Source organism: Lynx rufus, unplaced genomic scaffold, assembly GCF_022079265.1.
Source record: "Lynx rufus isolate CCGP_SWC_20201006 ecotype Redwood Valley unplaced genomic scaffold, mLynRuf1.p SCAF_2, whole genome shotgun sequence".
Taxonomy (NCBI): domain Eukaryota; kingdom Metazoa; phylum Chordata; class Mammalia; order Carnivora; family Felidae; genus Lynx; species Lynx rufus.
In genome coordinates, this window is record NW_025814834.1 from 169,147,263 (window position 1) to 169,162,949 (window position 15,687).

Consider the following 15,687-nt stretch of genomic DNA (forward strand, 5'->3'; position numbering starts at 1 on the left):
GTAGAAACTTTGCAGGCCAGAAGGGAATGGCATGATATATTCAAAGTGCTGAAAGAAAAAAACATGCAACCAAGAACACTCTATCCAGCAAGGTTATCATTCTGAATAGAAGGAGCGTAAAGAGTTTCTCAGACAACAAAAACTAAAGGAGTTCATGACCCCTAAACCAGTCCTACAAGAAATATTAAAGAGGACTCTTTGAGTGGAAAGGAAGACCATAAGTGAGAGTATGAAAAGTAAACACAAAAGCAGTAAAAATAAAAATATTTCTGTAAAAATCAATGGACGCATAAAGTAAAATGATGTAAAATATGACATCATATACCTAAAATATTGGGGGAGAGGAGTAAAGAATGGGTTTAAACTTAAACAACCTATATGCCAACAAACTGGACAACTTAGAAGAAACAGATAAATTCCTAGAAACAAATAACCTATCAAAACTAGGGCGGAGGAAAAACAGAAAATTTGAACTGACCAATCACCAGCAATGAAACTGAATCAGAAATCAAAAAAATTTCCCCAAACCAAAACTCCAGGACAAGATGGTTTCACAGGCAAATTCTACCAAACATTTTAAAAAGAGTTAATACCCACTCTTCTCAAACTGTTCCAAAAAAATAGAAGAGGAAGGAAAATTTCAAAATTCTATGGGGCCAGTATCACCCTGATACCAAAACCAGATACAGACACACACCCCTGTCCCCACCACACACAAAGAGAAGTACAGGCCAAGATCTCTCGTGAATATAGATGCAAAAATCCTCAATACTCTACAATTAAGTGGAATTTTTTCCCCCAGGACACAAGAATGGTTCAATATTCACAAAACAATCAACATGATACATCACATCAGTAAGAGAAAGGATAAAAATTGTGTGATCATTTCAAAAGGTGCAGAAAAAGCATTTGACAAAGTATGATGTCCACTCATGATAAAACCTCTCTGCAAAGTACGTCTAGAGGAAACATATATCAACATAATAAAGGCCTTATTTGAAAATCTCACAGTGAACATTATACTCTGTGGGGAAAAACTGAGAGCTTTCCCCTTAAGGTCAGGAACAAGACAAGGATGTCCACTCTCACCACTTTTATTCAACACAGTACTGCAAGTCCTAGGCACAGCATTTAGACAACCTAAAGAAATAAAAGACATCTAAATTGGTAAATAAAATTCAGTACTTGTAGATGACACAATACCATCCATAGAAAACCCTAAAGACTCCACCAAAAAACCATTAGAAGTGATAAATGAATTCAGTAAAGCCACAAGATCTAGAATCAATGTACAAAAGTCTGTTGCATTCCTATACACTAATAATAAAAATACAATCTTGAGGCGCCTGTGTGGCTCAGTTGGTTGAGCATCTGACTCTTGATTTCAGCTCAGGTCATGTTCTCAGGGTTCATGAGATGGAGCCTCATGAGGGGCTCTGTGCTGACAATGTGGAGCCTGACTGGGATTCTTTCTCCTTCTCTCTGCCCCTTGCCCATTTGTGCTGTCTCTCTCAAAATAAAGCATAAAAAAAATAAAAATACAATCCCATTTATAATTTTACCAAATACATTAAATATGTAGGAATAAACTTAACCAAAGGGATAAAAGACCTATACTCTGAAAACTACAAAACATTGATGAAAGAAATTCAAGATGATGCAAAGAAATGACAAGACATTGATGCTCATGAATTGGAAAAACCAACATTATTAAAATGTCTACCCTACCCAAAGCAATCTACAGATTTAATGCGATCCCTATTAAAGTACCAACAGCATTTTTTACAGAACTAGAAAAAACAATCCTAAAATTTGTATGGAACCACAAAGGATCTCAAGTAGCCAAAGCAATCTTGAAAAAAGAAAAAATAAAACTGGAGGTGTCACAATTCCAGATTTCAAGTTACATTACAAAGTGGTAGTAATTAAAACAGAATACTACTGGCATAAAAACAGACACATAGATCAGTGGAATAGAACAGAAAGCCCAGAAATAAATCCACAATCACATGGTCAATTAATCTTCAACAAAGGAAGAATCAATATCCAACGTGAAAAAGACTGTCTCTTCAACCAGTGGTGCTGGAGTAACTGGAGAGCAACATGCAGAAGAATAAAAGTGAACCTCTTTCTTTCACCATACACAAAAATAAACCAAAAATGGATTAAAGACCTAAATGTGAGGACTGAAACCATAAAAATCCTTGAGGAGAGCATAGGCAGCAATCTCTCGGACACTGGCCATAGCAACACTTTTCTAGAGGTCTCCTGAGGCAAGGGAAATAAAAGCAAAAATAAACTACTGGGACTACATCAAAATAAAAAGCTTCTGCATAGCAAAGGGAACCATCAACGAGAATAAAAGGCAATCTACTGAATGGGAGAAGATACTTGGCAAATGACATATCTGATAAAGGGTTAGTATCCAAAATATACAACTCAACACCCAAAAAAATGAACAATCCATTTAAAAAATGGGCAGAAGACACAAATAGATATTTCTCCAAAGAAGACACATAGATGGCCAAAAGACACATGAAAAGATGCTCAACATCACTCATCATCAGGGAAATGCAAATCAAAACTATAATGAGATATTACCTCATACCTGTCAGAATGGCTAAAATAAAAAATTTTAAAAACAAGTGTTGGCAAGGATGGGGAGAAAAAGGAACCTTCTTGCACTGTTGATGAGAATGCAAACTGGTGCAGCCACTTTGGAAGACAGGATCAAAATTCTTCAAAATATTAAAAATAGAACTACTATGGGGCGCCTGGGTGGCTCAGTTGGTTAAGCATCCGACTTCGGCTCAGTTCATGATCTCGCAGTTTGTGAGTTTGAGCCCCGCATCGGGCTCTGCGCTGACAGCTCGGAGCTTAGAGCCTGCTTCAGATTCTGTGTCTCCTTCTCTCTCCGCCCCTGCTCTGCTCATGCTCTATCTCTCAATAATAAATAAAGGTTAAAAAAAATTTTTTTTTTAAATAGAACTACTGTATGATCCAGGAATAGTAGCGTTGGGCATTTATCCAAAACATACAAAAACATTAATTCAAAAGGATACCTGCACCCCTATGTTTATTGCAGAATTACTTACAATAGCCAATATATGGAAGCAGCCCAAGTGTCCGCTGACGAATGGACAAAGATGTGGTATATATTTGTAATGCAATGTTACTCAGCCATAAAAAAAAAAGAAAAAAAAAAGAAATCTTGCCATTTGCAACAACATAGGTGGAGCTAGAGAGTATTACGCTGAGCAACAGAAATCAGAGAAAGATAAATACCATATGATCTCACTCATATTTGGAATTTAAGAAACAAAACAAACAAGCAAAGGGAAAATAGAGACAAACCAAGAAACAGACTCAAAGTGATGGTTACAGAGAGGAGGTGGTAGGGGGAGTGGGGGAAGGGATTAAAGAGTACATGTATCATGATAAAATTAAGTGATAAAAAAAAAAGTTACATAAAAATTAAATCATACATGTTTAAATAAATTTTTAAAAGTTTATTGTGCTTCCTCCTGTTTATAAAGTGAATTTTGTTCCTTGTAACGAAGATAAAATTGTATAGGACTATATAAATTTTAAAAATTAACAAGAGATGATGAAACATTTACCATGAATTTACATGGTGTTTTACATGATTTTTAATATTTGCATTGTATATCTGGGATAAATATGACATGATTTGTTTACGTAGTCTTATAAATTGTTGGAAATTTAGGCTGTTTCTAATTTACAGAACTATAAACTATTTATAAATGATTTCACACATCTCTGATAATTTCCTTGGCTTTTGTCACCTGTAAATATAATTGGCATACAATTAATGTCCCTATCTCAATTACTACTTAAAATATTAAATAAAGGAACAAAAATGGAATCTTAAGAAACATATAAGAGAATGCTTTCCAAGTTGTATCTGTATTAATTCATGATTACTATTCCTTAGATATAGGTCTGTTGCCACCTACTTACATCATCTTTCAATCTGTTTTCTCCATCTTTTCCACGGGTAGGTAAGAGACTTTATTATACAGTATTAGAATATTCAACTGCACCATTTTTACAGAAACTATTACACTTGTGTTTCTAGTATCCTATCATTAAAGCATAATGAGGCATCAGTTGTTCCAAGTGAATTCACACAGGTTTTCTTTTCTAAGGTTTTAGAGACAGATGAGACAAACACAGTTGCTCCAAGGAAATCAAAGTGGAAGCATTGCTCACACAGCTAGGACAGAGCTGAGAAGCTGATAGGCTGAGAAATTAGAAAGAATCAGAATGGTTAATTATAAGACTCTCACGATTATATAATCCTATACTGCTAACATATACACTCTCTGCTTAAGCCACTGAAAATAACCTGAAGGAGAAAAGGCCAAAGTAAAATTGACTTATTTAAATAATAGCACAATATACCTTTTGAATATAATACTTTTTATGTTATTGATTGATTGGTTTAAATGTCAGAATAATGCCTGCAATAATGATCATGTTTCTGTATCAGTAAGCAGGGGTGAAGAACAGAGGCATTTCCTTGGGTTCCTTAGTCAGATGTACATTGATAAAAACCAGAAGTCAGCAGAGTTTTTCTGTAAAGAGCCACAGAGTAAATATTTAATCTTGTGGGTCCTATAGTCTTTGTTTAACTCTACCATTGTGGCACAACACAACCACAGACGATATGTAAATCAATGAATGTGGTGGTATTCCAATACAACTTCATTTACAAAACAGGTAGTGGGGGGGGGTGGCACCTGGGTGGATCAGTCGGTTGGGCTCAGGTCATGATATCACAGTCCGTGGGTTTGAGACGGAGCTCAGAGTCCGGAGCCTGCTTTGGATTCTGTGTCTCCCTCTGTCTCTGCCCCTCCCCCATTCATGCTCTGTCTCTCTCTGTCTCAAAAATAAATAAACATTAAAAAAATTAATAAAAAAAAAACAGGTAGTGGGCTGGATTTGGTCTATAGTTTGTTGGCCACTAGTCAACAAACACTGAGTAAACACTGAGAGGGAAATATCTAGTAAAATGCTAGTTAATTTCTTGAACATGGCCTAAAACTCCAAATGAACAAGGAATATTGTATAGATGAATGCAATTTTACTTTCCTATGATATTTCCTATGATATTACAGGAATCACAATTTCAATTATAGGAGTCACAATCACAATTATAGGAATATGAGCTCAATATATAGTTGAACCAATTTTTCTAGATATCAATACCTGAGAATCATTTACCTGTGCATAATCACCAAAAGGTTGAGAATAAGAAATGCACTTTTCCAATGTGTGTTGTGATTCATTTCCCTGAGAGATTGCATCCAGAATGTTGCTTGCAATTCCAGTCTTCTGTAGAGTGGTTTTACTTGCAGGGGCTAAAGGCAAAATCAATCATATTTTCAGCTAAAAGTTGTTTTATTTTAAGTTATAAGCAAAATACAAAACTTGTATTCCCAAAAAGAACACAAATTTTCATTAGCCAGTATATGTCTATATTTATTATGCCCAGGGGAAAAATATGTAGTATATGATGTTGTCTTGTTCATTTAAAGCAACTGAAAGTGGAAGTTTGCCCTATAGATAAATAATTTTGATGGAAACATTTTTTAGATTTATATCTAATCTCTAAAAGAAGGCAAACAAGGGGCGCCTGGGTGGCTGAGTCGGTTAAGTGCCAGACTTCGGCTCAGGTCATGATCTCACGGTTCTTGAGTTTGAATCCCACTCAGGTCATGATCTCACGTTTCATGAGTTTGGGCCTCGTGTAGGGCTCTGTGCTGACAGCACGGCGCCTGGAGCCTGGAGCCTGCTTGGAATTCTGTGTCTCTCCCTCTCACTCTGACCCTCCCCCACCCCTGCTCATACTCTGTCTCTCCCTCTCACTTTCTCTCTCTCTAAAATATAAATAAGTTAAAAAAATGTTTTTAAAGAAGGCAAACCAAATGTAAACTAACTGTTCTTCTTAATGCAATAGTTGTAACCATCCATTTTTAGACGAGGTAAAAATGTGACATGGGAGAAGCACATTAAATTTTTTTCTGGCTCTTTAAAAAAATTACAAATCAATGTCTACATTTAAGAGGATACTTTATAAAATACAAAGAATGTATATTAAAACCTTTAATCTCCTTCATTCAGTCCTATTCTTTTTCCCAGAGGTAACAGTTTAGAATTTATTTTCCAAAATTTACTGTATGCATTTATACATTAAATATGCACACATAAGAATATACAGCTTTAAACAAACATGAATGGAATCTCTTTGTTCCTACATTGGCTTTTTTCACTTAATTTGCTTTAGAGATAATTTCATATTAGTACGTGTACCTCTTCCTCAATTACCAAAAAAATTATACTGTATTCTATTTTATGATGAACTAATGTTTATTTAACCACTCCACTACTGAAGAACATTAAGGTACTTTTCAGTTATACCAATTGACAGCCAACATTGTAGTGAATATCCCAGTACCCAGAGCATATACCACATTTGTGATTTTCCTTTAAATTATAACTTATTCTAACTGAAGACCTGAGAAGGCCTTTCAAGAGAGTAAACAAGAGTTCAACCTCTGCCAATTATCATTAGCTCAGATATTTTTGGGTAGTTTGCAAATATTCTGGATAGTAGATTACTTACATAGGCTCTTTTTTAAAAATACGGTTCTGTATGTATTGCAAAGCATTATAGTATTGTCAATAATTCCTTTGCTCAATTATTTTCTATTATGATTCAATAATTCAATAAATTAATTATATTCTTAATAAAATATTACAAAAGATATTTTCCTTAAATAATCAGAATGCATTTTAAGTGTCTTAATTTTAGTTACTCTTTCAATTTAAAGGCTGGTCATGACTTAAGCTTTAATTAGTCAATAAGCATTATTTGCTTTCATTAAATTAAAAATTAAAGTAAAACTGATTATAGAAAATATTCAATACAACTCCAAAATATTAATACTGAGCTCTCACTTACATGATAAGCACACACTGGGCAACACACTTGCCAAGTTCAAGTATGGATTTTTACTGAGCCGTATTTCTTTTGGTGGTTCTCCCAATAGTGAAGTCTGATTCTTAGAAGCAGCCTATTTATCAAAAACAAAAGAGTAGGTGCTTACTAGGAGGTACAAGAAAATAAAAATACATAAAGAGTAATGCCAATTCTTCAATAAATCCAGTCCAGTGTAATAAAAATCTGTGGAACCTAATATTTGAACATATTAAGTTATGGGATATTTCTGGATATTGATTAAAATTATCACATTCCACTTGCTATTTTTGTCAATTAGTTGTTGTTTTTTTTTTTTAACTATTCTAGAACCATAAAACTTCAGAACTGAAAGAAAATTAAAGGCCTTCATATAAATCCTTCTCATTTGAATTAGGAGAGAATTCATCTTCATAAGAAAAGACAAATCCCATACCTTTTTTCCAGAAGTATTGTTATCCACATTTTCTTATTAAGATTTCTATTTTATATTGTACAGCTACAGCCAAATGATAAAGGAAAGCTTATTTATCTTTGGTTCTAAGAATAATACCAAACAAAATCAGTGGACTTAACAAGATCCAAATACACATTTAGATGATAACCCTAGAAACATTTCTTGAAAAGATATGCTATCAATATAATTTTATATAACAAGGTATAAGGGTATTTCTTTATTTCTAATATTTCTTTAATACTATTTCTAGTATTTGTAGTATTTCTTTAAACGGAAAGGGCTGATTCTTCAGATCATTTCAATTTCTTCCAACAAAATTTTGTGCTTTTCGTTCCCTGTTGGTAAAAATTTTTAAAGACAACAATTCAGATTACTATAATAAAGTTAAAGCTAGCAGCTAAGTTTTCATTTCCAAATTAATTTTTATTTTGTTCTCCGAACAGAATGAAGAAAGTATAATCTCAAGTGCTTATTTCTAGATTTGAGAGCCAGAGCTCCTTTTATTTGTTCCTTATCTGGCCAACATTACTGTATTTGGATTGAGAAATCTATCTTGCATCTCTTCATAAGCCCCAAAGTAGGGCTTGTGATATGTAAATCACAGATGTAAATGTATTCATCCATTCACATATATTTACTGAATGTTCACTATGCTTCAGGCACTGTGGTATTGATAACCCCAAAATGAGTAAGACAGGAATACTACCCTTAAGAAATTCACAGTCAAGCAGATACAATAGCTCAAAAGAAGTCTGAGGTGGAACCCTAAGATTCTAGGTGGGAGCTAAAACCACTAGATGTTTGCCAAAAGAAAGCATATAGCACCAGAAAAGACAATGCCTTAGAATTCAGTAACTGAGTAAAGGTAGCCAGCAAAGTACTCTCAGATTTTGTTTCTAAAGTACTTACATGGCCAAGGAAATCAGATTCTATCCTATCAGGGGTTCTCTAGCTATGAAAGAGAATCAATCATAAAATCTTAAAACGTACAGAGTCTGCCGACAAAGAAAAGCCCTGGACCAAATGGCTTCAATGGATAATTCAATAAGACATTTAAAGAGGAATTAAAACCAATTCTTCTTAAACTCTTCCACAAAACTGATGAAGTGAAAATACTTCTTAACGTATTCTATGAGACCAGCATCGCCCTAGTACCAAGGCCAGACAGACACTACAAAAAAGAAACTACAGACCGATATCGAATATCACTATCTGTGCTAAAATCACCAACAAAACACAAGCAAGTCAAATTCAGTGGATTATTAAAAGGGTTATATGCCATAACCAACTGGGATTTATTCACAGAACACAAGGACAATTCAACATACAAAAATCATTCAATGTAATACACTACATTAACAGAATGGAGAAAAAACCCCACATGATGCAGAAAAAACCTCAAATGATGCAGAAAAAGCATCTAACAAAATTCAGCACACTTTCATGGTTAAAATTCAACAGGCTAAACATATTAGGAATAGAGGGAAACTACCTTAATACAACAAAAGTTATATATGAAACATTACACTCAATGGTGAAACACTGAAATATTTCCCTCTAACATCAAGAACAAGACAAAGTTGTCTGCTTTCACCACTTCTGTTCAACATAATATTAGAAGTTCTAGACAGAGCAATTAGGCAGGAAAAAGAAATAAAAGGCATCCAAACTAGAGTGGAAGAAGTAAAATGGTCTCTGCTTGCAGATGACATGAAAACCCTAAGTAGCACACACACACAGACACAAACTGTTGGAGTAAATGAATTCAGCAAAGTTGCAGGATATAAAATCAACATGCAGAAATCAGTTACATTTCTACACACTGATAATGAACAATCCAAAAAGAAAGTTAAGAAAACAATTCCACTTACAACATAATCAAAAAGCATAAAATATAAGATTAACCAAACCAAGAAGGAAAAATACCTGTCTACTAAAAACTACACAACATGGCTAAAAGTGATACTTGAGCAGAAATCTCAATAAAGTGAGAGATTAAGCCATGAAAACATCTAAGACTGCACTGACATGGTAGCCACTATCTACACATGAATACTCAGCATACAAAATGTGAACAGTTTAAACTGAGCTGTTTGTGAAATGTAAGATATATACTAAATCGCAAAGAATTAGTACCAAAGAAAGAATGCAAAGTATCTTAGTAGTTCAGTATATATTACATTTGGTAATAGTATTTTGAATATGCTGAGTTAAATATTAAAATATCAAAAAACATTGCTGAAATAAAAGACATAAATAAATGGAAAGATATCCTTTGTTCATGGGTTAGACGACATAATGTTGTTAAAATGTCAATATTAACCAGAGTGACCTCCAGATTCAATACAATCCCTATCAAAATTCTAACTTTTCTTTGCAGAAAAAGAAAAATCTATCCTAAAATTCATATGGAATTTCAAGGGACCCCCAAAATAGTAAAAACAATGTTGAAAAGGTGAAAAATAAGAACAAGAATAGAGGGCTCATACTTTGTGATTTCAAACTTACTACAAAGCAACAGTAATCATAACACTATAGTATTGGCATAAAGACACACAGACAAATGGAATAGAATAGAAAGCCCAGAAATAAGTCCCTGCATATATAGTTAAATGATTTTTGACAATAGTCAATGGGGACAGGACAGTTTTTTCAACAAAAGTGCTGGGAAATCTGGGTATCACATGTAAAAGAATAAAGTGGATCCTTACCCTACACCACATACAAAAATAAACTCAAAAATCAAAGACCAAAATTAAGAACTAAAATTATAGAATTCTTAAAAGCTTAGGTGGAAGGCTTCATGATATTCAATTTGCCCATGAATTTTTGGGTCTGACACCAAAAGCAGAAGCAAAAAAAAAAACACAGAAAAGAAAGAAAGAAAGAAAGAAAGAAAGAAAGAAAGAAAGAAAGAAAGAAAGAAAGAAAGAAAGAAAGAAAGGGAAAAGGAAAGAAGGAGGGAAGGAAGAAGAAAAGAGAAGGAAAGGAAAGAAAGAAAAGGAGGGAGTGGGGGAGAGAAAGGAAGGAAGGATGGAAGGATCACGTGTTGGGTCACAAAATAAGTCTGAACAAACTTAAGAATACTGAAATCATATTGAGTACTGTTCTGACCACAGTGGTATGAAACCAGAAATCAAAAACAGGAGAGAAACTGGAAAATTTATATACGAATAAATTAAACAACACATTCCTGAACAACCAATAGGTCAAAGAAGAAATCAAAAGAGAAGTCAAAAAGGATCTTGACACCAATGAAAATGGAAATATAACATACCAAAACTTATGGATGCAGCAAAAGCAGTTCCAAGAAAGAAGTTTATAGTAATGCGTACATGAAGAAAAAAGATCTCAAACAACCTAACATTATACATGAAGGAACCAGAAAAAGAAACAAACTAAGCCCAAAATTAGCAGAAAGAAGAACACAGTAATGATTAAAGCATAAATAAATGAAATACAGACTAGAAAGATCCATGAAACTAAGTGTTGGCATCTTGAAGAGATAAACACAACAGATAGACCCTGACTACACTAACCAAGAGAACAAGAGAGGACTCCAATAGTTACAAATGAAAGAGGAGACATTAAAACTGATACCACAGAAATACAAGGGATTGTAAGAAACTATTACCAAGAAATATTTGCCAACAAATTGGATAACCTACAAAGAAATGGATAAATTCCTGGAAACCTATACCCTATCAAGACCAAATCATTACAAAAATAGAAAATCTTATCAGACCAATAATGAAGTAAGGAGTAGTCAAAAACCTCCCAACAATGAAAATAACAGGACTAGATGGCTTCACTGGTAAACTGTACCAGACATTTAACGAAAAATTAATGCCATTTCTTCTGAAACTCTTCCAAAATGTTCAAGAGGAGAGAATACTTTCCTAATTTATTTAATGAGGCCAGCATTACCTTCATACCAAAGCAAGAACACTGCAAGAAAATAAAATTACAGACCAATATCCCTGATAAACACAGATGCAAAACTCAACAAAATACTAGCAACCCAAATTCAGCAATACATTAAAAAGATTGTACATCATTATCAAGTAAGATAGATAACTCAGAAATAAACCCACACATATGTGGTCAATCTTTGACAAGGGAGCCAAGAATTCACAATGGAAAAAAGGACATCTCTTTAATAAATGGTGCTGGGGAAATTGGACATCCACATGCTAAAGAATGAGAATGGACCCTGATCTTACACCACACACAAAAATCCACTCAAACTGGATTAAAGACTTAAATATAGGATCAGAAGGCATAAAACCCCTAGGAGAAAATATAGGAAAAAAACTCCTTGACATTAGTCTTGGCAGGGACTTTTTGGATATGACACCAAAAGCAAAGGCAACAAAAGTAAAAATAAACAAGTGGAACTACATCAAACTAAAAAGTTTCTGTACAGCAAATGAAAACACAATCTACTGAATGGGAGAAAAGCAATATGACCATAATGAGAAACAGTATAGAAGTTCCTAAAAAAAATAAACAATTACCGTATGATCCAGCAGTCCCATTTCTGGGTATATATTCACAGGACATGAAATCCCTGTCTCAAGTGTCATCTGCACTCCCATGTTCACTGAAGCACTATCCCCAACAGACAAGATATGAAAACAACAGAACTGCTCTTTGATGAGTGAATAAAAAAGTGTGTATATATTCAGTCTTAAATAGGAAAGAAATCTTGCTATTTGTGATAATGAGGATGGACCTTGAGGGCATTATGCTAAATGAAAAAAGTCAGAGAAAAACGAATACTGTATGATCTTACTTACACGCAGAATAAAAAAAAAAAAAAGAAAAGAAAAAACAAGCTTATAGATACAGAAACCAGATGGGTGCTTATCAGAGACAAAGGTGAGCAAAACAGGTGAAAAAAGTCAAAAGGTACAAACTTCCAGTTATGAAATAAATAAGTGATGGGGATGTGATGTACAGGATGGTGACTATAGTTAATAAAACCACGTTGCATATTTGAAAGTTGCTAAGAGAACAAATCTTAAAAGTTCCCATTATACACAAAAAAATTATAATATATGTATGTATGGTAATGAATATTAACTAGACTTACTGGGGTGGTCATTTTGTAATATGTGTGATATGTATCAAATCCTCATATTGTATATCAGAAACTAATATAATGCTGTATGTCAATTATACCTTAACAAAAAAATTTCTTAAAAACATAAGTCTAAAAATCTAAAGTTGAATGAAACCAATTATGTTTAACAAAATCAAATTTCTTGCTTCATTCTTGGAAAACACACTTTGAAATTACCTGGCCCAAACCCCTACTGTCAAAAGAGGAATCACTTTACAGCAATCTGTACCAATGCTCATTTCATGTCTACTTAATTGTTTTCTTTTTTTTTTTTTTTTAATTTTTTTTTTCAACATTTATTTATTTTTGGGACAGAGAGAGACAGAGCATGAACGGGGGAGGGGCAGAGAGAGAGGGAGACACAGAATCGGAAACAGGCTCCAGGCTCTGAGCCATCAGCCCAGAGCCTGACGCGGGGCTCGAACTCACGGACCGCGAGATCGTGACCTGGCTGAAGTCGGACGCTTAACCGACTGCGCCACCCAGGCGCCCCTCTACTTAATTGTTTTCAGTGACAGGACAGTCACATCTTAGTGAAAGAATCAAGCTTTTTGTTTGTGTGAAAGCTTCAACTGCTCTTTGTTGTATTAAGCCTAATACAGTATTTTGTTGTATAAAGCCTAATGCTTTACTGTAGCTCATAGTTACTGGACTAGTTCTGCCTACTGGTGAAACACAAAATACCCTGTGACTAGTCTGAGAATATATTTTTTTAATAGGTATCCAGCTTGTCTTCTCTTTCAGGGTTACATGTCTCCATTTCCCTCAATTTTTTTCACAGAACCTGTTTTCCTGGCCCTGCACCACTTTGGCTGTTTTCCTCCTGATAGACTCTGCCCATTATGTGAATCACCTCAAATCAAGCTTTTCTCAAGAGCTGGCGCTTTCTGTGCAAAAAGATATAGCATATTCATATATGAGTTCCAATTGTTTAATTTCCCTCAAAAACCCCCAAAATTAATACTGCAGATAAATTTTTAAAATTCATTCTACAAGATCTGCCTTAGCTTTCTCAATGAACAATTGTAGGGCATCCCATCCATATCTGCTGCTATGACTAGTTGACAATAAAACCACCTCCAGATTAATCTAATTATTTTGACATTTCAGTACAGCCAACTACATGAATTTTTTCCCCTCACATGCTGCTTATAACCTGAGTTTTATACTACTTACAAACCAAAGGGTACTTCAGGGTATGAATATAAATTAAATGTACTTTATTCTACCTACCAAATTTAACATTTACAAATGTCGCTGGTCTAAGAACAAATAAAATAATTGGGTAAAACTTCCAGAATTAAAACAGAGATTAGATTCTTTTGAGCAGACCAGAGTTTAATAACTGACTTCGACATCTTTCAGATAAAATAAAATTGGTTTTGCCTTTACATATTAAACTAATACCTAGTTACAGAGTATAAATTTAAAGTAGAAAAAATTAACATTTTGAAAAACGTTGGGGCGCCTGGGTGGCTCAGTCGGCTAAGCGTCCGACTTCGGCTCAGGTCATGATCTCGCGGTTCGTGAGTTCGAGCCCTGCATCAGGCTCTATGCTGACAGCTCAGAGTCTGGAGCCTGTTTCAGAATCTGTGTCTCTCTCTCTCTCTTTCTCTGACCCTCCCCCGTTCATGCTCTGTCTCTCTCTGTCTCAAAAATAAATAAACATTAAAAAAAATTTTTTTTAAAAAAAGCGTTATTATTTCATTAGCCTCATAAATAACATCATATCATTAGATAAGTATTAATGATACTCTTAAGCTTTTCCAAACTACAAATTTTGAACTTGGTTTATATTTCATTTCTAAAATATCAAGCATTTGTGAATATTAGAATTCTGGATTCTAATTGAAATACTGAATTTTAGAAAAGTATCTATAAGAATAAAGAATCCATATTTAAGTTATTTTACAGACTTAAAAAACTCATTTTCTTGAAATTGAAATTATTTTATTTACAAACTGGTAAGTAATTAAGCATAGTCACAAACATCAGCTGGCATAACTTATCAAAAGATGGGCTGTTTGCTTATAATAACAGTTTTATGAGTGCAATATTTTCTTCTATTTTGAGAAGTAAATGCACACTATGAAAAAGTCATCATGTCATTGATATATCAATCATCTAGTTTGTAATCCACATTTCTGTACTTTAAGTATATTATTAACTTTCTTTGGAATTTAAAAATACTGAAGATACTTTATGATACTTCATAAATTACATTACCTGTAAAATAAGCCCCAAATTAGAATCCTGTAGAATTAGAATTTAAAAAATTTTTAAAGAATAGACATATATATTCCTGCGTATTATCTACATACATGTAGTATACACATGTATATGTGTGTACTTGTGTGTTTGTGTGTGTGTATGTATGCATAAACATAATTTTCTTACCCCTGAACTTATCTCCGAGCCTCTTGGCTGACTCTGCTGTTGCTTATGGTGTCCTGTCAGCAAGCCTCCTGCAGTAAGGTTTGGAAAGCTCTGAAGATAAGCTTGTGACCCTGAGAAATTTCCTTCTGCCTTCCCCACCGAGGCTGGCTGTTTCTCCTGAGTATTCCCGTGCCCTGGCCCAGCTTGTCCAGCAATGTGCTGATTTGGAAAGAATGGTAACATGCCCATTCCAGCTGTTATAGTTGTTTGAGTTGGAATCAGATTAGATGCTGTAGTAAACCACAAATGCAAAAAGGTTTGATTAGACAAGAGTTCTTCACAACATTCCTTTGGATTTTTGTTAAGTTATGGGCAAAATGTGGAAAAAACTATTTTGTGCCCGTTAGAGAAGAGTTATATTTAAAACGTGAAGTTAGTGGTTGTAAAGTAGCAGGTTTCCATATGGGGGTAATAAAAACAAACCCTATAACAGTAATCATGCTTTCCTTATTTTCAACAACTTCCAGGACAATCTCAAGGATATTTTTTAACTCCAAGTTTTAGCTGTCTATTGTAAAATATGAGAGCAAAATGTGTATACTTTTTGGCACTTAAGTTACATCAGGTGCCTTTGTTTTAATGCCCAATCACTGTAATTTGCCTGCTTCCATAAATAATTAAGTCTTCAGCTGAAAAAATTCTCTGACACCTAAAAATAAAGTTAAA

The 15,687-nt window shown here is 34.1% G+C and overlaps 1 protein-coding gene across 1 annotated transcript in view; it reads right to left on the reverse strand.

The window, feature by feature from the left end:
* The window catches only part of RAVER2 (ribonucleoprotein, PTB binding 2), a 92,678-nt gene that overhangs the window by 23,561 nt on the left and 53,430 nt on the right, over positions 1-15,687 (reverse strand). Inside the window, exons 9-11 of the mRNA XM_047084250.1 lie at positions 14,983-15,251; positions 6,989-7,100; positions 5,248-5,384 (exon numbers count right to left, since the gene is read on the reverse strand). Of these exons, the coding sequence (XP_046940206.1) occupies positions 5,248-5,384; positions 6,989-7,100; positions 14,983-15,251 (518 nt within the window). The remainder of the gene's footprint in view (positions 1-5,247; positions 5,385-6,988; positions 7,101-14,982; positions 15,252-15,687) is intronic.